This window comes from Ostrea edulis, chromosome 2 (assembly GCF_947568905.1).
Source record: "Ostrea edulis chromosome 2, xbOstEdul1.1, whole genome shotgun sequence".
In the NCBI taxonomy this organism is placed as follows: Eukaryota; Metazoa; Mollusca; class Bivalvia; order Ostreida; family Ostreidae; genus Ostrea; species Ostrea edulis.
Genome location: NC_079165.1, coordinates 94434021 through 94457423, shown reverse-complemented (window position 1 = coordinate 94457423; position 23403 = coordinate 94434021). Strand labels below are relative to the sequence as shown.

The following is a 23403-nucleotide window of genomic DNA, read 5'->3' as shown; positions in this document are numbered from 1 at the left end:
TAATTCATACTAATATGCAAATTTTCCCACATTGTGTGGATTCTGGATTTTCGTCTTGTTTAATTTATGGACTTGGGTTTCAGAGCGGGGCTAGTATCGGGGGGGGGGGGTGTCAAATTTTACACAGTACATGAATGTGTTATAGATTCGTTTTAAAATTCTTCTCCAGAACACAACAGTAAGAGTAAGAGTGCTATAGATGCATCCCTGTGCTGTGTGGATTCAAATACCCTATGTGGCTAAGATGGGGGTCATAATATGGGTCAAAATTTTTCGTGGGAATAACGAGGGTAAAAAAATCTTTAAGAAAGCTGATTATGAAGAACAGCAGCAGGGCCAATGCGAATCAGGTGAGCATTGTGGCTCATGGACCTCTTGTTTTTCTGTTAAGAGTATTTATTGCGTACTTTTTGATACATTTGTAGCAGGGACACGCATATAATGAACAGAAAACAAACCTTGTCAACTTACCGAAAGGTAAAGGTTCTATATAGACAATGAAACAACCCATTACAGAAATATAGGGGCGGAAACGGTAACGAAGAGAGAAAAAGGTGCTGGGAGAGAGATGAAGAAAAGAGGGAGGAAAGTGAATGGAAGGAAATGGGAGAAAGGAAAGATAGGGAGGAAAAGAAAGGAAGAATAAGGAGGGAGAAGGGACCCCTGCCCATCCCCTCTAAATTGTTTCTAAGCTTGAAGCATGTGTAAAACTTTTTTTTTGCCACAGCAATATAGCTCACTATATATTTCTATGTAAAAAAGTTTAAATCTGAGAAAAGTCTCAATGTAATTAACTCTTTTGGTTCAAATTAGATTTTCTTACTTAGTGGTTTTTCTTTTAGTACACTCTTTCACAAGAAACAATAGAGTATCTCAAACAACCAACATTTGACATTTGGCATTGGGAACCAAACGAGGTAAGGGAAGCGTATGGATGTATAAAGCTATCTAAAGAACCGCATACACTGCAAATTAAACGTTTCCAATAATTGTATCCTTAAAGGTGATTACTGAGGGAATTTTAATACCATAAGCACATAGTTCACTATCAAATTGATACCAGATTAATATCGTTAAGCTATTTGAATAAATATATTTCAGTGACTTTAATTTACAAATAATGTCATATATTTCTTGTTTTTCCCCTCCAGATGCTGAGCTTGCTTGAGCACATGTTTCATGAATTGGGTCTTGTTGCCGAGTTTAATATCAATCCAATAACACTCAAGAGATTTTTCGTAAGCTCTATTAAGTATCTAGTGTCACAATTATATCACTGTAAATATTCCAACAGATCAACATAATTTCAACATTTTCCTTTTACAGTTGTGTGTTCAAGAAAACTACAGGAATAACCCGTTTCACAACTTCCGCCATTGTTTTTGCGTCACTCAGATGATGTACGGAATGATACACCTGTGTCATTTGTGGGAGGTCATGACCCGGGAGGATCTTGGGATTCTGATGACAGCATGTGTCTGTCACGATTTGGATCATCCTGGATATAACAATACGTACGAGTTTAAAAACGATAATCTATCTCATTTCTAATCGATAATAATAAAGTGTTTCGGGTTAATTTAGTATTATTTTTCTAGTTTTTCAATTTCATTATTGGGGGAGGAAATGCATCTTTATTGTATCTGATTGATTAATTATTGTTTAACGTCCTTCTCGAGAGTATTTCACTCATATGGAGACGTCATCACTGTCGGTGAAGGGCTGCAAAATTTAAGCCTATGTTCGGCGCTTATGGCCATTGAGCAGGGAGGGATCTTTATCGTGCAACACCTGCTGTGACACGGGACCTCGGTTTTTGCGGTCTCATCCGAAGGACCGCCCCATTTAGTCGCCTCTTACGACAAGCAAGGGGTACTGAGGACCTATTCTAACTTGGATCCCCACGGGACTTATTGTATCTGTGATAGATAAATGATTTATCTTTGATACATGTAACAAATAAATAAAAGATGTAATAAATTTTATATTTTAGGTATCAGATTAACGCCCGGACTGAATTGGCGATTCGATACAATGATATCTCACCTTTAGAAAACCATCACTGTGCGGTTGCTTTTAAAATCTTATCTAATCCAGAATGCAATGTTTTTGCCAATGTCGATAAAGATACATTCAAAAGGATCCGTGCTGTAAGTCACTTCTAACACATAACATGTAATGAAGAACTTCTAATCACATGGTCTTTTGTAATACAACTATTTGACATGTATGAAATTAACACACATAGTGTTTATTTATTTTGATAAGGGCATAACTATGTTGATTCTTGCCACGGATATGGCACGTCACGGAGAAATAATGGATAATTTTAAAATGAAACTTGAGCCCGAATTTGACTACAAGAACAAGGATAGCCTCGATACGGTACAACATAGAGGGCGCTAGCCTCTGTACATTTGGAGTGTAGCTAGTTTGTTGTTTTCGTGTGCGTATTGTGTTTGCTTTACTGAGAACAATGATATTTAATGCAATGGGTATCCCTCTAAGTAAATCGTCTCTTCTGTTCTTTACCAAAGACGAATTTAATGTGAATTCGTTGTCTATGAGAAAGAAGAAAGGTGACACGACAAAATTCATAACGTAATCTTTGATATTTCATTGTTTCTAGTTTTCGATACAATGTACACTGGACCTTTCAACTATACATAAATATTTGTCAAGATGCGGGTATGTCTCCCAGCCAATTGGTGTCTGTATTTATTTTAGGACTCGCGTGTTTTCTTCATTTAAATAGATGACAAGCTTTCACACCGTAACATGTGTTTCTGTTATGATTTACATGGAAACAAAAAGAGCTGCATTGTTAACTTGAAATGATTAATAGAATGGTTTGAACATAAATACATTATAAGGAATGCATTGGATGATTTCTGCAGAATCGGCTTATACATACTTGGTTTTCATATCCATGCAAAATAGAAATTTATTCTTTAACTACAAGAAGCTTATCACTACATATTCAAATTTCAACAGCGTGAATATACTAATCAAATTGTACACAGAAGCCAACGAATTTAAGCTGAATCATCTCGCTTGTCTGTTGTAATACGGGTGAAATAATGTGCAGATGTTGTCACCGCAACGAACAGAATACGAAATACAACTAAAACTCTTTGTTTACACCCTTCCTCGTTTACTGTTGATATTTATGATCTGTATTGTGTACAACAGGGAATGCTGCAGCTAATTCTAGCTACAGATATGGCAAGGCACAAAGATATCCTGGAATCACTTCAGAACAATATTAAAAAATTTGAATGGGAAAACAAATCCCATATGGATTCGGTAATATGAATCTCATCAAATCCGGTTCCGTGCCTGCTTCCTTTAAACTCGTTTCATTCCTTTATCTATAACCTACCAATTTCAAAGTTTCCTTTTCTAGCAGTTTGAATTTCCTTTTTTTTTTTTTTACCAGTTTATTTCATCAAATTACAAGCCAAGTACATATAGGTATATTAATTTCTTTATTTTTATGAACTTGGTTATTTTACATACTTTGCACTGTATAATATGATACAACTGTACTACTGATTCGTTGCTTGCATGGAATGTAGCATGTTTTGTTTTGTTTTGATCATACATTAACATTAAATCTAATGTTGCACGATAAACGTATCATTCATTGACAACAAATCATTTAACATAAAAATTTCATTAATATTTTACCTGTCAGAATTGATGATAAAATTTCGTTACAAAACATTTGAGCATAATAAAGTAATAATTGAAGGAAATATTTTGAAAGAAACGAATCAAGGAAGAAAGGAAATTTTCTACCATTTGGTATCGATTTACATTTTAGCTGAAAATGGTGCTGATAAAATGTTGTGACATTTCCAACGAGGTCAGACCTATGGAAGTTTCTGAACCCTGGGTTGATTGTCTTCTGGAGGAATATTTCAATCAGGTATTTACATGTGTAATAAAATATGCCACATCTTACAGATACCTACATCTAGTTGTTATAGTAAGGCGCTCACTGTATAACGAGGGAAGTGGTTCCCAGAGGCCGCGACACACCTATAAAACTTCTAAACTAGGTCCCAACTATCCCCTCGTCATGCGACGTTAAAAATAAAGTTACGAGACTTTCATGTAATACTTGAAACGTTGTACATGTGATACTGGTAACTAGAGGTGAGCAGAAGAAAAAAACAGATCTGGATATCCTGTTGCACGAAAACAATACCTTCAATTAGACCCACCACTTCATCTTTTGTATGATGATCCGATGTCAACAAAGATCGTGTCATCACATCCGTCGTCTTTCATCATATCTACTCATTTCCAGTGCACAGGGAATCATAAGAATGGGGTGATACTGACGTAATCAACGTAGGTCAACGAGTTGTTATTTTGCGAGATAAGAAGGCTTATGGGAATTGTTTTCGGCGTTAAAAATTCTGTTAAATATTTGTTGCTCGAATATTCTCTGTCTCGATTTCTACAGTTCGCTGTACTTGTTAAAAAGTACACTTGTTCAATATTTGTTAGCAGAAATGATAATTATCATCTATTGTTGATAATTAAGTACCAATAGTTACAAACCAATCGATATTACGTTTAAAATACATGTGTCCGCATCAATCAACATTGGAAATGCTGAAAAAAGAGTGATCGCCCTTTTCATTGAAACGCAAACAGTTTGGAAAAAAAATGGACCGTCCGCATAATGTTAATTTTTTGTACAAAAAAAAATTGAAAGTCCGCATAATAATTATAACAATGTTTTTATACACTATGCTAGAAAGTAATTAGGGTTTAATGAATAATACAATCCGCTTCCTGCACTGTTTGTGAAAGTGCTGACTATCAGTTTGGCATACTATACTCAAAATGTATCATTATATAAATGGCAATAAAATACGTTATATATACATGCATAACTTCAAAAACAAATTATCTGTGATTCGATAGAGCTTGATTTGCGTATGGTAAGTTTTTAAATCGAAGCAGGCTACTGACAAATAATTTGATGTTACACGGGTTTCAATAGTCAGCATTTCGCAAATTGTATGGTCGTTATAACCATATAATTTACCAAAACAATCTGTCATTGGATCAAATGTTACCTGACATATGTCCTACCAATAGAGAATGTTCCTTACACAGTGATTTAGACTACATAGTACTCTGTTTATCCTATCGAGATATAGGGTTTACGGTGGGTGTGACCGGTCGACAGGGGATGCTTACTCTTCCTAGGCATCTGATCCCACCTCTGGTGTGTCCATGTTTGCCTTACTGTTAATTTTGTATTCTTTAGAGGAGTTATGAGATTAATCACTGTTCGTTATCTTCACCTTTTCATGTCAATAGTGCGCAACAATGTGCAGACCAACTGAATGAGTCGTGTGCATTTATATTAGATTTTGATGTGAATATCTGAAAGACAAATTCATATCCGTACTTTTCAGTAAACAACCAAGGGTGCTATTCTTCAACGTATTTGATTGGAATGACATTGCAAAGTCGACCTTTCTTTGAAAGTCGCATTGTGATGTCATAGTGAGATTTTAGTCAAATGAATCACAACATATCAAGTTTCATGTTGGAATGTAAATATAATGTGTTGAAAATAAAATTTCCGTTCGGAAGCAGTAACTCTGATAAATATTATGAATTTCTTGGAGTTCCTTCTTCCGTCAAAACACATATCTCCAAAGGGATTACTACAGGACTGTTTCTATTCAAAACAAAAAGAATGTATGTGCAATACATACCGGTGTTATATAGTGTAGATGTGCCCCAGTAAAAGTAGGATGAAATCAATATTGGCAATCAACGAAGTTGGGTGTTTTGTACCTCCCGTGTGAATACTTCAAGGGTGGTGCACTTCTGCTATTTGTGGTCATAGTCTATTCCAGATTCGTATTGTGTTCAGAAGAAGGAGTATTGTGTTCTTAAGTCCTGACTTTAGGTACTAAGTAACACTGATTGTGGTGCAGTCTTGTTCTCGTTGTTAGGAGGAATTTGTATTTTCTTAATGGTGTAGCTTCAAGTCCAGGAACAATTCTATACAAGATGATAGTTTTTTCGTTCATGCTCTCTGTTTTTGTAGTGTATCCCAGTTTAGTGCCTGTAGTATGGGTGTTACAATACCGGTTAATAAGAAAGCACACTCTGCTTCTTATTTCTTTATATTTTCTTTGGTTGCTGGGTCCAAGATTGTACACGAGTATTCCATTAGCGCTCAAACAAATGTCTGATAGCATATCACTGTGGTTGTGCTTGGACAGTTCCTGATGTGTCTTTGATGGAAAGCTTTGCCTGAGTTTGCTATTTAGTGATACTGCTACGCATGTAAATTACAGTCATTTACAATCCTTTCTATGCAAATGAGAAAATACAAAACCAATACTTTTTAAATGAATAAATTAATATTCAACTCTTATGACACGAAATAGGAATAACGCAGAAGTGTACTACATCAAGTCATACGATGATGTCACAGGGATTGCTAAAATATCGAAACAATACTAAATCTAGTTAGCGCAAGGACACGCCCTCGAAATTATTTTCACTTGGTTAAGTGGATTTAGATATATATCAATGTTATTGCTGCACACATTGTTTATCGCTAATTTAAGAAAATGATACCGATACAGGATTGTGTATTTTGTCAATTATTGCACATAAAATGTTTGAATCATTATTAATACATGCTTTATGTATTTCTAAGCTCTTATTTCATGTTTTGCCACTGTTATTATATGCTTTGTTCGATAAGACTTCTAATGTCTTTCATTTTGTGTATGGAATGAGTCTATCTGTGCTTTCAAGTGCTATTATATATCCCCTTCTTATATCTTACTCTTTACGAAATGCCAGAATTTTGGGGATTTAACTTCGGATTGACAATATATTGGGTATGAGTGGAATGTGCTTTCTTGTATTTCAGACTTTTGTACTACTTAAATCTTCCGTTGCTTTTGGTTTTCGTGCCTTCTGTTAATCTCTGTTTTCCTTTCGTATGACACGTTGCACACTAACAGAATATGGTAATTGGTACAGTATTGTGATGAATATTTTTGAGACCAGATTTTATGGCTGTAGCTAAAAAAATGTGAGCATCTTTAATTAGATCTTCTGCTGTTGATTTCATATCTGATGCGTTAGCTCACTTTTTAGATTCCTAGCCATAAATGTGGTGTCAATATAATCTACCACATGGTCGTTGAGGTCAGTTAATAATCAAAACCGGTTATCACAAATAGGTGAAGAATATTTGGTCCTCTAGTTGGAAAAGTAACGGATTCCTCCTGACTACATTCATTTATTATTTCTGTCTTTCGTAATGGTTGGCATGGAGTTTAGTTTCTAGGGATGAAGGTAGAATGCCAATCAATATCAGGTAAGATGAAATCACCTACTACATGTAGGCCTTTGACGTGACAAGTTGTCGAGGTAGGTAATACTACAGTCTCTAATCTTTAAAAATTATCAAAGTATCGAAAATTAAATTTAGTGATAAATGACCATGTCATATATGGATCGCCAAATTAACATAAACTCAATTATTTGAAGATATCATCAATTCAATTATTGCTCTCTTTAATTGAATTAATGCACGCATTAAATCAATTATTGCTCTCATCAAATGAATTAATGCGCGCTTCAATTCAATTATTGCTCTCATCAATTGAATTAATGCGCGCATCAATTGAATTAATGAGAGCAATAATAGATTTGATGAGCGCATTAATTCAATTATTGCTCTCTTCAATTCAATTGATGAGAGCATCAATTTCGTAGAAATATTGCTCGCAGTAATTGATTTAGAGCTCGGTATAAATAATTTGATGATCTCTTTAATTCAATTGAAGATATCTTTAATTATTTACAATGCTTTTGTATAAGGAATTAATGCGCTCATCAATTCTTTTAAAGAGAGCAACAATTCAATTAAAGAGATCATTAATTCAATTGTGGATATGTTGAATTGAAGATATCTTTAATTATTTAGTTGCTCTCTCTAAAAGAATTATTGCTCTCTTCAAATGAATTAAAGATATCATTAATTCAATTGAAAAGAGCAATAATTGAATTAATGCGCACATTAAATCCATTATTGCTCTCATCAAATGAATTAATGCGCGCATCAATTCAATTATTGCTCTCATCAATTGATTTAATGCGCACATTATATCAATTATTGCTCTCTTCAATTGAATTGTAGCGCGCATCAATTCAATTGTTGATATCATTAATTCATTTGAAGAGATCATTAATTCAAATAAAGCGCTCATCAATTCAGCAGAAGAATTAATGCTATCATCAATTCATTTAATGCGCGCAATAATTCAGAATTGAAGATATCATTAATTATTTGAAGATATCTTTAATTAAATTGTTGCGCGCATCAAATGAATTGATGATATCTTCAATTATTTGAGTTTATGTTAATTTGGCGCTCCATAGTCATAGAATGTGTTCAGGAGTCAAAATTACCTGGTATTATTATTGATGAAACTTTGTCCTGGAAAAGTCATATAGAATCACTTATAAACAAGATTTCCAAGAGAATTGGCATTTTAAGAAGAATAAGATATTTAATGTCAAACGATGCGCTGCTGAAGATTTTTAATACTATGATTTTTCCACATTTTACATATTGTTGTACTATATGGAGCAATCCAAGAAATGCTGAAAATGTGAATAAGCTTTTTATATTGCAAAATCGAGCTGCAAGGGTAATTCTTAACATCAGAAATTTTGAAACCCCATCTAATGTCATGTTTACAGAACTTAACTGGTTGCCTCTATCAGATTACTTTGTCTATAGAAAAGTCATGTTAGTGTATAAAGTTTTACATGGTTCAATGCCAGATTATTTATATGTTTTTAAATATGTATTAGAAGTCAGTCAGAGGCAAACTAGAAATTCTAATTCAAATTTATTGTATATACCCAGGGCAAAAACAGAATATTATAGAATATCTTTCAGTATTTCAGGGAGCACAGTGTGGAATGCTTTGAGTCAAAATATAAAAAAAACCTCAACAATTGTTGTGTTTTAAGAGAAATTATCTTAGAGATTATCACCATACTTTTTAAGCTTCATTTTGTTCCTATTTATCTTACATTTATAATTATTTCTTAAGTTTATATGTATTCTACTTCTTTTAATCTGTGTTTATTTTACTAATATCTGTCTGTATGTATGTTATATGCAGGACCATATTGAAAACTAGCGTTATCGCTAAATACGTAATCATGGATAAATAAAGGCTTTATTATTATATATTATTATTATTACAGTTAGGTGGTGAGTAGAAACATCTAAGTACATGTGTATGTTAAATTACTCTTATTCTCCGGTATTGGTGGCTTTACATAGAGAAATTCTGCATCTGCATTAACATAAATCTCTTCACTAATGATGTTATTCAACAGCTACATGTATCATAACACCACTATAAAAATATCGATGGTATATTCTATATATAGTGTTTGTTTGAGAAAATTGCTCTGAACTAATTATATGGTTTCACAGCCTTGTTGCAGTTTCCCATATGATGTAAAATTGATTGTATCAATCTCTCTTTTTTATATATATACTTTTGGGATTCAATACCACAATCTTGTTGTGTGGCTTTGGTTGTGAAGTTTTATCAGACCCATTCTTCTTTACTGGGGATGATGCAGATATAGGTGGTGCTGGACGGGGTATAGAGTCTTACAATGACAACGATTGGAATGAGTTTTATATGAGTGAAAAATTCCAGACAAAGAAAAAAAGTTTGGAGTGGGATTAATTATACATGTACTTTGTAAATGATGTAAATAGAGATGTTCGGCAAATCTCAGTTTATAGATCGCTATCAAATATATAGATCTGCCCATAGCTTCATTTACAGGTGACAAACAAACAGTCTGCATGATGCCATTTACAGCAGTCGTCACAGGTCCCATGTAACAGCCCATGAGAATAGTTGACGAGAGAATTAGGTACACGTGGACCAGGAATTTACTCTCACGACCTCACATGCTTTCGTTGATTGTTTATGGGTTTATGTCGTTTTTATCAATATATCAGCTATATAGCGGCTGACTAACTGAAATAAGTTCAGTTGTCAGTGTTGGAGTTTCCCTGATGGTCCCCAGTGAGCCTATTCTTTTTCGAAAAACACCTGCTTTCGTGATCAGCATGAAGGCTGAAAGGGATATTGTTATTGGCTCGTACATTTCAGCACGTAAATGTATTTTTCGTCTAAGAATATAAACGATAATGATGGCGCGTTGAGTACTCTATTACATCATTTTATACGATAGATGTGGGTTTCCAGGCTTGATACTGGTGCTAAATACGATAGTAATGCTCTTTGAAAAAATGTCAACGAGATCGATCGCTTTCTCCTTAAATACCTCTAGATATTTTGCCAACATTCAGTAATATCAGGTAGTGTTTTAAGAGGTGATTGATGTCGAGCATATTTGATAGAAAGCAAGATGTGTTTATGAAAGGCTGATGCCCCCGTATGACAGAAAAATAACCAGGGTACCCAAAGGAAAGGACTTGCCACATGGAACACACGTAACAAAATTGAAAGACTATCGTTAAACATTCAAACGTTATGGTCAAAATAGTCAAACTCTAAGGTGAAGGTCACAAGATCAAACAAGTTGGTACCAAAACAAAGGTATTGTCAAGAGAAATACACATGTGAAATAAGATACCATTATCACTCATCATTCAAAAGTAATGGCCAATATTAAAGTTTTGCGGACAAACAGACCTATGTGCCCCCGATGTTTTGGTTGGTGTGTATTATGAATACCTTTTATGTAAATATCAAACAGTTACATGTATGATATAAAAAAGTATATCGTGTGGTTTCTTTTTTCAGTCCGACCGAGAGAAAATGGAAGGATTACCAGTAGCGCCATTTATGGACAGAGATAAGGTCACAAAACCAACAGCACAAATTGGATTCATCAAATTTGTTCTCATTCCGATGTTCGAAACAGTGGCGAAGGTATCTCATTGCATGTCATTTAAAGTTTCCAAGTTACAACACAGAGGATATGTAAAACAGAAAATGTTAATCACCATGTTCGTCAACACTGATACAGTGTACATGCTACTTCATGTACGGATAGAAAGATATTGTCGGTAGTCCAACATTGGCGTGTAGAAAGAATAGAATGTGTGGTTAGGTTATGAAGGTATGATATATGACTGTACAGGTTGTAAACCATGTTTGTATTGCAGTTGTTTCAAGTTATTGACAGTACTATGGTTGAACCATTAAGAATAGCACGTGATCGCTATGAAGATATGAAAGAGAAAAACTCGATGCCTCCGGTATGTTCGTTGTTTCTTATATAAAAGCTGAAATACACATGCAACCATTAGTAGTTTATCTTTTCATCATTAAAAATGGAGATCTGCAAGGGGGTAAAGTGGAAAAGTTAATGTAAATAGAATATCGTGTATTAGAATCTGTTTCACATGAAATGATCTGGTCAATGTAGTTTCTGTATGTGTGTTTTATTTTCTTGTAGCCTCCTTCACAAAACAAGAAGAAGACGGTGACAGAGAAATGATAAGTTTAGATCACAGACAATTCCTTATCACAGGGAGAACTATGATAATCCTCTGCATAAGTAACGACCTAGTGTGCATGTCCTTAGAGATACCCATTTAACTCGTGTTGTTGTCTTGGATATATAACTTTTTACTGTCGAACTTCCAGCACAAAATTTAACATTTACATTTTGGGTAACTAATGAGATTGACTGAGGAAGATGGTTCGCTGGCTTTGTTTTAGTAAATAGGATAACTCTGGCGCCAAAATATTCATTTTAATCTGGTCAATGTTATGATTTTGAAATTGGAAACCATTGGGGTTCCAAATAGTTTCACCATATTGTCTGGTTATGATATACCATGATATTCCCTGTAAGCTATGACATCTACAATAGCTAAGTACTAACATTTCTAAGAATCTTGCAGTTGAGTAAAGGTAGGGAACAAGGCGCAGGGGTTTAAGTTATTAAACACATTTTTTGTGCGAAGAAAATATCGTGCAGAATTTGTTTTCTGGGTTTGATCATGAGAGAAATATATTTATTATTTATTTTTATATTTTCAACAGTGAAATACTAATTTATCCATTGAATAAAAATGATATTTTCACAAAGTGAAAAATAACTGATAGTGACATGCTGTGTATTTCTATACAGTTTTAAAGATTTGATATAGTTATGTTCTAAAACCAAAGAAAATGTAATAATTTGAAAATCTAATGCTTTGTTGTTCGATATGGAAGTTGCATGTTTTTCAATCGTCAGACAAGTTTTATAAATATATTCTCTCATGCTTTTCACTCGTGAAAACAAAAACAAAATCCCATCTTCGTCGTGAAATAAATTCCACATCCAACCACAAAGTTTACATTTCCATTGTTCATTACAACTTATAATGATAGCCATATCCTCATCAATTGTGAACAATCCGCGTGCGAGTCTTGATAAATATGCTTAGTCTATTTTAACACCTGTAAATTCTAACAGAAATGATAATAGAATGCAAGTATAAACAATAAATTTCATTAAAAAATAACACTTGAGGATTTGACCTGCATCTCTTCTTGTATACCTTTATGAACCATAAACATGTTTCCTGAAGTATGTCGACGTGAGGATTCTAAAAATTGAAGTTTATTTTCTAAACATCAAAATAATAGCCGAAAGGGGAGATGCATAAATACATGTGTAATGACTAACATCATTTATAAAGAAAAATGTTTTTTATAATATGTGTATTGTTTCAATTTGGCGAAAATCACGTGTTTTCTCAAATCCACCGTTCTGGTTCTTAGGAATGTAGTCACTTAATTAATAGAACGATTCCGCTGTGATATATTTTTGTTTACTCTATATTCAATGTAGTCAATCAATTTCACACTACAGTAACCCATATTTTGTCAAGAAAGATTGTTGTGATATCAGTTTTGAATTGGTAACCTTTAAATCGTCCTCCATTTATGGAGTGAACACTTTGAAATACACAAACAAAAAATAATACTACTCATTACAAGGGTTTGGATTTTCATACATTAGGATTTTGTAAAAATAAAAATGAGTGATCATTATATTTATTTACTAAAAATACTTAATTTTCTTTGAAGATTTACTATGTGACTGTGATATAATTCCGAACTTTTCACAATAATGGACTAACTTCTAACTTGAAATATTCAAGAACATTGAAGCTTTGTCTTTAACTTATTTGCCCTGTTAGAATTATCCGTCCAACTGCAATTTCACTGCTAAATGTAATTAATTTCAAAATATAAATTTGATTTCCCATTATACCGATACCTTAAGTTGTACATGTACCATTTATTCTTATTTCTTTTGTCAAATGATTGTCAGTTGTTGTTTAATTAGTCTAACGTTAGTAATTTTTAAACAATTGTTTAGTTTTATATTTAACGATTTATTCCTCACATTGAAGTTACAATAAATATTGATAACACTCCAAAAATGTAGTTCGTGTTTTACACTGACAATATATACTCCATCGCAAAGGTATATTTCGTATTGTAAAAAGATGTTGATTATGTGTAAACTGAACAGACAAAGTCATGGCTACGTGAATATGCTGGTAAAGATCAAGATGAGTATGACAATGAGTGGGTTCGCAGCTAGCCACTAAAAGGATACCACCAAAATGTTACCCGATCTCTTATGTCGGTTATCCACTACCAGTGATGCTTATGGGGAGTCAAATATTTCCAGTAGGTAAGGGAGTCCTTGGGTACCTGGACATGCAACACACGATGTTTTGGCAAAAATGGAATACATTGCATTCCCTGGTGACTTGTATGAAGACGTCAGGGATCTTTATCATAGCACACCTGATGTGACACATGGCCTTGATTTTCCCGCCCCATAATGGCATTTAGTCTCATCTTACGACAAGGAAGGGGTATTGAGGACTTATTCCGGGTATAAAGGTGATGCGCCGTACACCCCCAGTTTTTCAAGGAGAGGAGGAAGGTCATTATGACAAAAATGATAGAAGCTGGTGTTATCCAGATATTTACTTCCGATTGGGCTGCGGCGCCTGCGCTTGTTCGTAAGGAAGATGATTCGATACGCAAGAGCTTGTTTTGCGTATGATCAAGGTACACTACTGACAAACAAGCTGATGTTACAGGGGTTTCAACAGTCTCGTTTAAACACAGCATTTCGCAAATTCCATGGTCGTTAAAACGATTTAGTTTACCAATACAACCTGTCATTGGGTCAAATGTTGTCTGACGTGTTCATACTAATGGTTAGGCCGCTCTTGTCACACTGATTTTAACTACGGATACTCCGTTTACCTGATCAAGATATAGGGCTCACGGCAGGATGTGACCGGTTGACAGGGGATTATCACCATACCTTTAAGCTTCATTTGGTTCCTATTTTCTTTCATTCATAATTATTTCTTAAGTTTATATGTATTCTACTTCTTTTAATCTGTGTTTATTTTACTAATATCTGTCTGTATGTAAAACTTATACGGTACCAATTTTGTTGCACCAGATGCGCATTTCGACAAATAATGTCTCTTCAGTGATGCTCAAGCCGAAAGTTTGGATATTCGAAATGACAAAAAACTTGTAACAGCTAAAAGGAAAACTACTGTGCCAAAACAAATCCACCAAAAACTGGAGCCAAATTCGTCCAAGGATCAGAGCTATGCATGAGGGAGTATGTTATATACAAGACCATATTGAAAACTAGCGTTATCGCTAAATATGTAATCCTGGATTAATAAAGGTTTTATTATTATATTATTACCTATATATGTACGCAGCTGATAGTTTGGATGTTTGAGATTTACTGAAAAATCCTGTTCATGGAGAGAATTCACTAGTAACAGTTTTTCTAGCTCTGGTGTCCAATTCCAGGGATATGTCCTCTTCGTTCAAGCTAAGGCTCACTCGATATGGTTCCCGTTTCCTATTATCCTCATTTAGGTGATACATAGAGTACTCTGTAGTGTTGTCATCACTGTCATGATCACTTTCATCACACGTAATATGTACCTTCCCCCTTCGAGTTAGCTGTACTTGCGTGCCTCTTTTCCCTTAGAACCGAACTCTCGATTTTTGTGGTGATCAAGATGGGTGTTCTTGGGCTCCACCATGCTTGCTGGCAGCTTGGTCCCTCTTCTTTTGACGACACAGAGCAATCATGTGACTAGACTTGTTTCATTGAAAACAATTTTTGTCTCAAGTCTTGTTTCCATGATGTTCTTTTGTTTTCATGCGAAACTTTGTTCACCTTTTCGTTATGCCCTGACTGCAGATCAATCATATTTTTGACAACGGTTTCCATAGACACGGAAATGTCATAGGCCCCCTTGTAAGTTAGCTCCTTCTCCAATTGTAGAATTCACTGTATCTTATCGTCCATCATTCCAAAAACCAAACGATTTTGTATCATAACTTCTAATGTCGCCCCAAAATTACAATTTTCAGACACGATTCGTAATTCCGTCACATATGAAGCAACAATCTCACTTGGTTTCCGGAAGCAAAATTTGTATCTCTGTACAATCTCACCGGGTTTTGGTGCGTGGTGGTTTTGAACAAGATTCACTAATTCAGCAAAAGACTTGGTTCCGGGCTCGTCTGGCGCCAACAAATCACTCATAAGTTTGTAAATTTTGTTACCACAAACACTCAACAGGATTGATGGCCGCTTTCCCAAATCCGCTGGCTCTGTGTCTCCAATACCATTCGCATAGAAATAGTCGCACAGACGCTCACAGTAATACTTCAATTATCTTTTTCCTCCACAAAAAACTATTAACTTCCCGAAAGTTCCTGCCATAATTGAATCCTCGTCACCAATGTTAAATCTCGGGTCTAGGGAAAACACGGGAGCACAAAACCACAGTTCAATACACATTTATTAACTAACAGAACACGTGCAATAACATTACTTAATGAAGCCATAGACGGACATATAAATTCTGATATACTACGATGTGTTTAAACACCTACAAGTTCTTCTCAGAAAGTACATCGCAAATTCTCATCACACTTTAGAGTGAAGTTACCCCATACAAACTAATTTTTGTTTTGAACTAGTTCAGTAAACTTTTCATAATTATGTTTCTCAAATTGGTTTAAAACAGGATTTAAATCAAAACTGGCGAACTATTAAATCATTTGATTCACATCACACCAGTAGGTGATAAGTCGAAAACTGTCCAATATGTCAGATATCAATTATCCGGGATTGTTTTAGAAAGTGTGCGCCTTATAACTTTTAAAGTTAAAGGAATTTACCGGAATTAGGTTGTACACTACCTGGCAGTGTCCAAGAAACCAGGCCACTGTTTACAATATAGCAGTTTTTCTGCTTGTCATTCATATAGTGCAATACGTTTTCGATTATTGCGTTTGACGAGAAGAAACGACGTGTATTCATAATTTTGCCCTTAGATTGTCACACTGAACAAAAACTAACAACATAAACACATTCGCAATGCCGAGTTTAAAATTTTGAAATTTCATTGTCTTTGGTCAACAATTTGGCATGAAGGATTACAAAATTAAGGCGTTCGAAAAGGTAGTGTGTAAAAAATCATTACCTTGAGATAAGGGCATTCAGACAGGTTCAGTGTCTAACAAAACTCTTCGGACCATAAATTTTTATTTATGGATTTAGATACGCATGCTGTACATCTATTTTGTTGTTATTATTATTATTATATAATCACAGGGTACCGATATTTATGGTGGCTGACATTTATTTAATTAACTAAGTGCCAGATGGATTGATTCAAACAATATTAAAACAGGTTGATCAGGGGTCAAGAAACCAAAGTCTACGAACAGGAAGTTCATTTCGAATGTTCCAGCGGTATTTTGTTATTTGAAGACAGCTCGTTACCCTGCTCAACACTACTTACCTGCTATGCATCAAAACGAAAATACAATTTCCATTAAATATAGGTATTATCGATTTTCGATACAGGTATTATCGATATTCGATATATTAATTAACCAGTGGTCAGCGATACATGTACTAACCCCACTCGATTGAAACTTGATGCTGTATACATATATACCTGTACTTCGGATATGGGCTTGGAGCGTCAATAATTAAATACTTAATCGGGTGAAATTTTTATTCCTGTGAGTAACATAACTATCGAAATCATTGTTATATCCAACACTAGCAGTAGGAGACTACAAATATTCGTCACATTCCCTTAACTCTCAACGTCACACAGCCAAGGATTGAAATTAGCTCCTGAGAGTTTGAGCACAAGTGCACTGGATGCTACAACTAAGTATATACTAGTTCATATTACACATCTATTACTCAACCATATCCAGTTGAAAAAATTGTGTTGACTCAAATGTTGGAAGCGTTGTACTGGAATTAAGAGACTTTATTTTGTGGCGGAAGGATTGATTAATCAAAAAGTTCTAAATCTGTGTGATATTACAGTTTCTGTTTTATCCGATATATCTTCTATTTTTATACTCCTATACGTGTATTTCAGTTTTATAATTTATGATATAAGTAGTTGAACTAGTTCAAATGTTGTAATTTATTAATTTGGTTGATATATTTTTCCAAACAGAACACCGATTCTTAAATGTTTTTAAATTGATAAACTCGAAATTTTGTATAAAGTTATGTTGATTGATTGATTGTATCTTGAGGGGTAATATATTCTAGCGGAAAAAAGAAACTGTGCATTATAGAATTTAGTATAATTTTTCTATATTTATTGTTTATATTTATAAAATCTAAACAATCGATAAATGTGATGTTTTTTAACAATATTGAATAGTACCCGACTCAGATGCATGGACTATGTAATGGTTATCTTCTAGCATCCGAGTAAATATTCACATTATCAAATAGATGGGCGGTCCTTCTAACACGAGTGCGCGGAGCGCACTCCCTGAGAGAAGGACCGCCCATCTCTTTGATAATGTGAATTTACGAGAATGCTAGAAGATGACGGACATGTCACATATTTCAAACGCTTTTCACTTTACATTTATTGAACCATACATTTAATACAATGGTATATTGTCATATACAGTGTACCATCTTCGGACGATGCATGTGTATATAAAATTTAATACGCATTACCCGTAAAACAGGAGAACTATTCAACATCTTTGGCTGAAAAAAAAAAAACGGTCCCAGGTATGTGTATATCTGTTACATACACATGTAACACCCCCTGTCTGCTTCAACGCCCCAGACATCGATCATCGCACGCCTTACCCGTAAAACAGCAAAACTAACGTAACGAAAACTGATTATCCCTGTCCGCATCAATCACAGATTGGTGGCTTCATAAATTATTTTTCAGGAATTTAATTCTATACATGTATTTGTACAAATGTTTTAAGAAAACATGTATACATGTAACACAAATATTAAAGTAGGAAAAGGATTAAATGAGAGAACGGTCACAGGTATGTGTATATCTGTTACATTTGTACATAACACTTCTTGTCTGCTTCAACGCCCCAGACATCCATCGGCGCACGCTTTACCCGTAAAACAGCTAAAGTAACTTCACGAAAACTGATTATCCCTGTCTTGTTTCTACTGTGTAATTCTGATGTTAGTACCGCCCATGCGATAACAAGGTGGGAAGAGCTCGTTTAATCACATATGCGAAAACATGACCCTGTTGATGATAACCAGATACAATTCCTGTACAACAAGAGAAAATCACTTTAAATATGTGACAATTCATTGTTAGTGAACACATGTTGTTTATTGAAGTGTTCGGACGCACGAGTTTTACTGGCCAATAATATTTGGAGTAAGAAGTGTAAAAGGTTTGTTTGGACACTATTCGTTAAGGAAAACACTTTAATTTTTAACAAAATTTACCTTTTTGACATGCCACGATTCAGCGAAAACCAAGGTAATCGTGCTGTTGGGATGCTTCAAGCTAGAATGGCACAAAATATCGTAGCAAGACACTTTGGAGTTCATCGGAACACCATCCAGTCATTATGGAGATGTTTCCAACAATCTGGTAAGACTCGGGATCGACTACGTTCTGGGAGTCCTCGTCTGACGTCGCATCGACAAAACAACCACATTAGACTTGTGCACCTGAGAAATCGTTTTCAGACAGCAAGTTTGATTGGTCGTAGCATTGCTGGACTTCGACCAATCAGTCCAAGAACTGTGCGTAATTGTATGCACGAGCAGATCAGACCAAGACGTTCAGCGGTGCTCCAAATACTGCTTCAGCGTCATCGTATCGCTAGACTAGCGTGGTGCAGACGACATCTGCGATTCAGAATATAGGACTGGGCCAATATTCTGTTCACTGATGAATCCAGATTTCATTTGGATAGCAGTGACGACCGTTTTAGAGTGTATCGTCGCGTTGGGGAGCGGTACCAGGACGCTTGTGTTATGTAACGTCGACAATTCGGTGGAGGTAGCGTTATGGTGTGGGTGGAATAACAGCACGTGGAAGGACCCCTCTACAAATTGTCAATGGAAATCTCACCGGCGTACGCTGTCGAGAGGAAATTATTCAGCGCCATGTGATACCCTTCATACAGAGACAGCAAAATCACATCACTCTACAGCAAGACAATGCTAGGCCACATGTTGCACGTGTAGTCAGGGACTTCTTTGTTCAACAGAATGTTGATAACTTGCATTGGCCATCTGTTCCCTCCGATTTATCGCCGATCGAACACGTCTGGGATGAAATGGAACGACGTCTACGCCGTTTACCAAATCAGCCAGTGACATTGGCTGATTTAGGCCAGGCTTTAACCAACATCTGGAACAATATCCCTTAAGCATTTCTGAACAGTTTAGTGGCATCAATGAGGCGCCGTTGTCAACCATGCGGGAATGCAAATGGCGTTCACACGCGTCATTAACTTTGTTAATTCAAGTTCGAATACCAGTGTCTTTCGTGTTTGTTGAAATTTACGTTATTCAACGTTAACATTAATGAATTATGAAATATATATATATATATATATATATATATATATATATATATATATATATATATACTATATATATTTACCATTGAAAATTTATGAATGCCTTAATTTTTTAGGAATTTTATTTTGGTATACTGATTCCAACCAAATTAACCCTCCAAAATATCTATAGCGCGCATCCAAAGTATGGAGAGCACGCATACCTATGTATGCCTTCTCCTGAAGTACAAGGTCATTTCAAGCAGATTCTAAATTTAACTTCCATATTAACGTAGATAATACATCCTTCTTTGGTGGAGATAAAAATTAACAGGGTATAAAAGAATGCACTCTGCCGTGCCCGTAATTAAATAGCATACTTTTATAATAAATACAAAATACGGCACACTAACAACTCAACTTTATGACAAACGGGATGATTTCAGCTTGTCCATCGTCAATTTCCCTTATGTATTTAGCAATATTCCATTATCACCTGCATATGGTGCTTGTTCTGCGTATAATCAGTTTTTAAATCGAGGCAAGCTACTGGCAAACAAGTTGATGTTATAGGGGCTTTAACAGTCTCGTTTAAAGTCAGAATTTCGCAAATTCTATGGTCGTTATAACGGTCTAGTTTGCCAATACAACCTATCATTGGGTCAAATGATGTCTGACGTGTTTCATAATAGGCCGTTCTTGATACACTGGTTGTTTTTTGTTTTTTTTTTACTAAGGATTACTCCGTTTACCTGATCAAGATATAGGGCTCACGACAGGATGTGACCGGTCGAAAGGGGATGCTTACTCCTCCTAGGCACCTGATCCCACCTCTAATATGTCCAGGGGTCCGTGTTTGCCCAACTCTTTATTTTGTATTACTTATATAGGAGTTATGAGATTGATCACTGTTTGTTATATTCACCTTTTATGCATCTACATCTAAACAAGAGGCCTTGAAGTCTTATTGGTCACCTGAGTATTAATTGAAAGCATCACTAACTCCAACGGCTAGAAATCTACCTGTAGAATTAGTTATCATGTTCTACATATATAAGTTAAATTGTAATATTTAGCAGCAATATTAGAACAAGATGTTTACTTAAAACACAAATGTCCCAGAAAGTGCCCATAATGATAAAAGACTTTACATAATGTCAACCCGCCCTAGAGTCAGAACCCCGAGCTTGCGAAATTCACAATTTTGGCTCATCCTTTTCTGGTTTTCCCTTAATATACATTTGGTTTATATAGTACATGTATCATTAAGTCTTTCAAATGACATACATCTATTTACTACGACTACTTTGGACCCCACCCTGGTGCCAAAAATCACCTACCCCTGGGATCATGCAAGGTGAAGATAACGAACAGTGATCAATCTCATAACTCCTATAAGCAATACAAAATAGATAGTTGGGCAAACACGGACCCCTGGACACACCATAGGTGGGATCAGGTGCCTAAGAGGAGTAAGCATCCCCTGTCATGGAATTTACAATTTTGGAAAAGACAAACTACTCTTCTTAGATATTCATTTAATTTCAATTTAGTACCAATGGCAATAAAGATGTTATTTAAATGTTTTACACATGAAAGGTGAAGATAACGAACAGTGATCTATCTCATAAATCCTATAAGCAATATTAATATAACATAACGCTATTTACAAAATTTGGTCCCGCCCTTGAGTCAGAACTCTATTCCGGAAATCTTTCGAAGAGGTATTCCTGCTATAAATGACCATGTAATAAGTTTCTCTTACACATGTGCTGATGAAGAAAAGATGTTTGAAAATTGGTAGCTTTGGTAGTTTGTTCCCTAACTCTGAGGTTTCGAGAGCGCAGAAGTCCAGAAAATTACAACTTAATACCATATTAGAAAAGATCAAGAAATTAAAATGTCCAACACACACATTTACATACACTATGACTATTTCGGCCCCACCCTGGTATAAGAACAGGAAATTTACCATGTTGGAAAAGGCTACCTACCTGCTCCTTTTAAATATCCATTTAGTTTCAATAGTAACTGTGTACAAGCCGATGACCGTAAAATATACTACAAAACTTGTAGATCGTTTTATCGATAATAAATAAGCTTGCTTTGGATAAAACTAGTGACTAACATTAAGAATTCTCCACTGGATACTGATACTTATCGCAAAATGATGCAAATGAATAATCAATCGTTTGAAATTGTGATCATAAAATTCAAACGATGAGGTCAGCTACCATTGTTTGATGACCGTATACACAGTGAATAGAAAAGATGATATTTATATGGTATACACGTAAACACTATATTTGCCAAAGTTGGCTCATATGGACATTGCTTTATGAAGAGTAGGAGTATGAAATGAGCCTGGGTCGATTTGACTAGCTACCTACCATGAATACGTCAACAAACAAAATCATTTGAATCTGCGAGCTTTTGGGTAGCATCGGGTTTTAATGAATGTTTGAAGGAATGCTTGGACACAATTATATTGGGAAAATATGAAAGAAATTTTTGGATATTAAATTTTGGACACGGCATTGCAAGAATACAACAATATAAGGTCCCAACCATGAGCATTTCTGTCTACGTCGTAAATCGAAAGATGGTAGAAGGGGTGGATCTGTAGCTCTCTGATTTGTTCCAATATTTTCCCAGAGAGCTACAAATTTGCCGTTAAATCAATGTAAGAATTTTTCATAAATATTGACAATCATACTACATGTATTATGCACTTTTCACAAGAATACAGAAAAATCTTAATACTTTCATGATACAACTGCTTATATACACGAACTGTTATATTCTAACCCTTTTACACATTTTTAACTTTTATGTCCGTCGGATGGGACGTTAAAAATTGCCCCGTGTCAAGGACCACCACCCCCTTAGCACGCAAAAGATAGTTTGATTTTCGAAAGAATAGGGTGACTGGAAGCCATTAGGGAAACTCCATAACTTTTCAATATCGAACATATTTCATCTAGTTAACCGCAGTAAAATGGTTGATATATTGCTAACCTGGCGTTAAACTCCAAACAATCAATCTATATCCGGGATCATGAAATTTACAATTTTGGTAGAGTCATTCTTGATCTACATGACTTTGCATTAAGTTTTTCTTACACGTGTGTGGTTGTAGAGAAAATTTAAAAAAAAAAAAGGTTAACTTTTGGCCCTCTGCAAAGTCCCCGGGGTTGTAGAAGTCCTGAAATATGCGCAACTTATATCATCCTTGGCCCAATGATGGTCACTATCAAATTTGATAAGCATTAGATGGATAGTTATTAAGAAGTTACATGTATAAATGATCAATTGTTAACGCGCGCATTTAATCACTATGCCAATTTTGGCTCCCTTATGGTACCAACACCTCTACGCCTGGGATCATGGAATATACATTTGGTAAAGTGCTATACCTGCTCAT

General features: G+C 35.1%; 1 protein-coding gene across 8 annotated transcripts in view; it reads left to right on the top strand.

Moving 5' to 3' along the window:
* The window catches only part of LOC125680855 (high affinity cGMP-specific 3',5'-cyclic phosphodiesterase 9A-like), a 36290-nt gene extending 22773 nt beyond the window's left edge, over nucleotides 1-13517 (top strand). For 2 of the 8 annotated variants that reach the window (XM_048920643.2, XM_056155590.1), the window contains 9 exons: nucleotides 843-917; nucleotides 1152-1238; nucleotides 1327-1514; nucleotides 1994-2150; nucleotides 2269-2385; nucleotides 3827-3931; nucleotides 10875-11003; nucleotides 11240-11332; nucleotides 11533-13517. In XM_048920643.2, coding sequence (XP_048776600.1) covers nucleotides 843-917; nucleotides 1152-1238; nucleotides 1327-1514; nucleotides 1994-2150; nucleotides 2269-2385; nucleotides 3827-3931; nucleotides 10875-11003; nucleotides 11240-11332; nucleotides 11533-11574 — 993 coding nt within the window. In that variant the 3' untranslated portion in view covers nucleotides 11575-13517. The other 6 variants (XM_048920644.2, XM_056155591.1, XM_048920645.2 and 3 more) reach the window with 4 other exon arrangements.
* Nucleotides 13518-23403: the final 9886 nt, after the last annotated feature.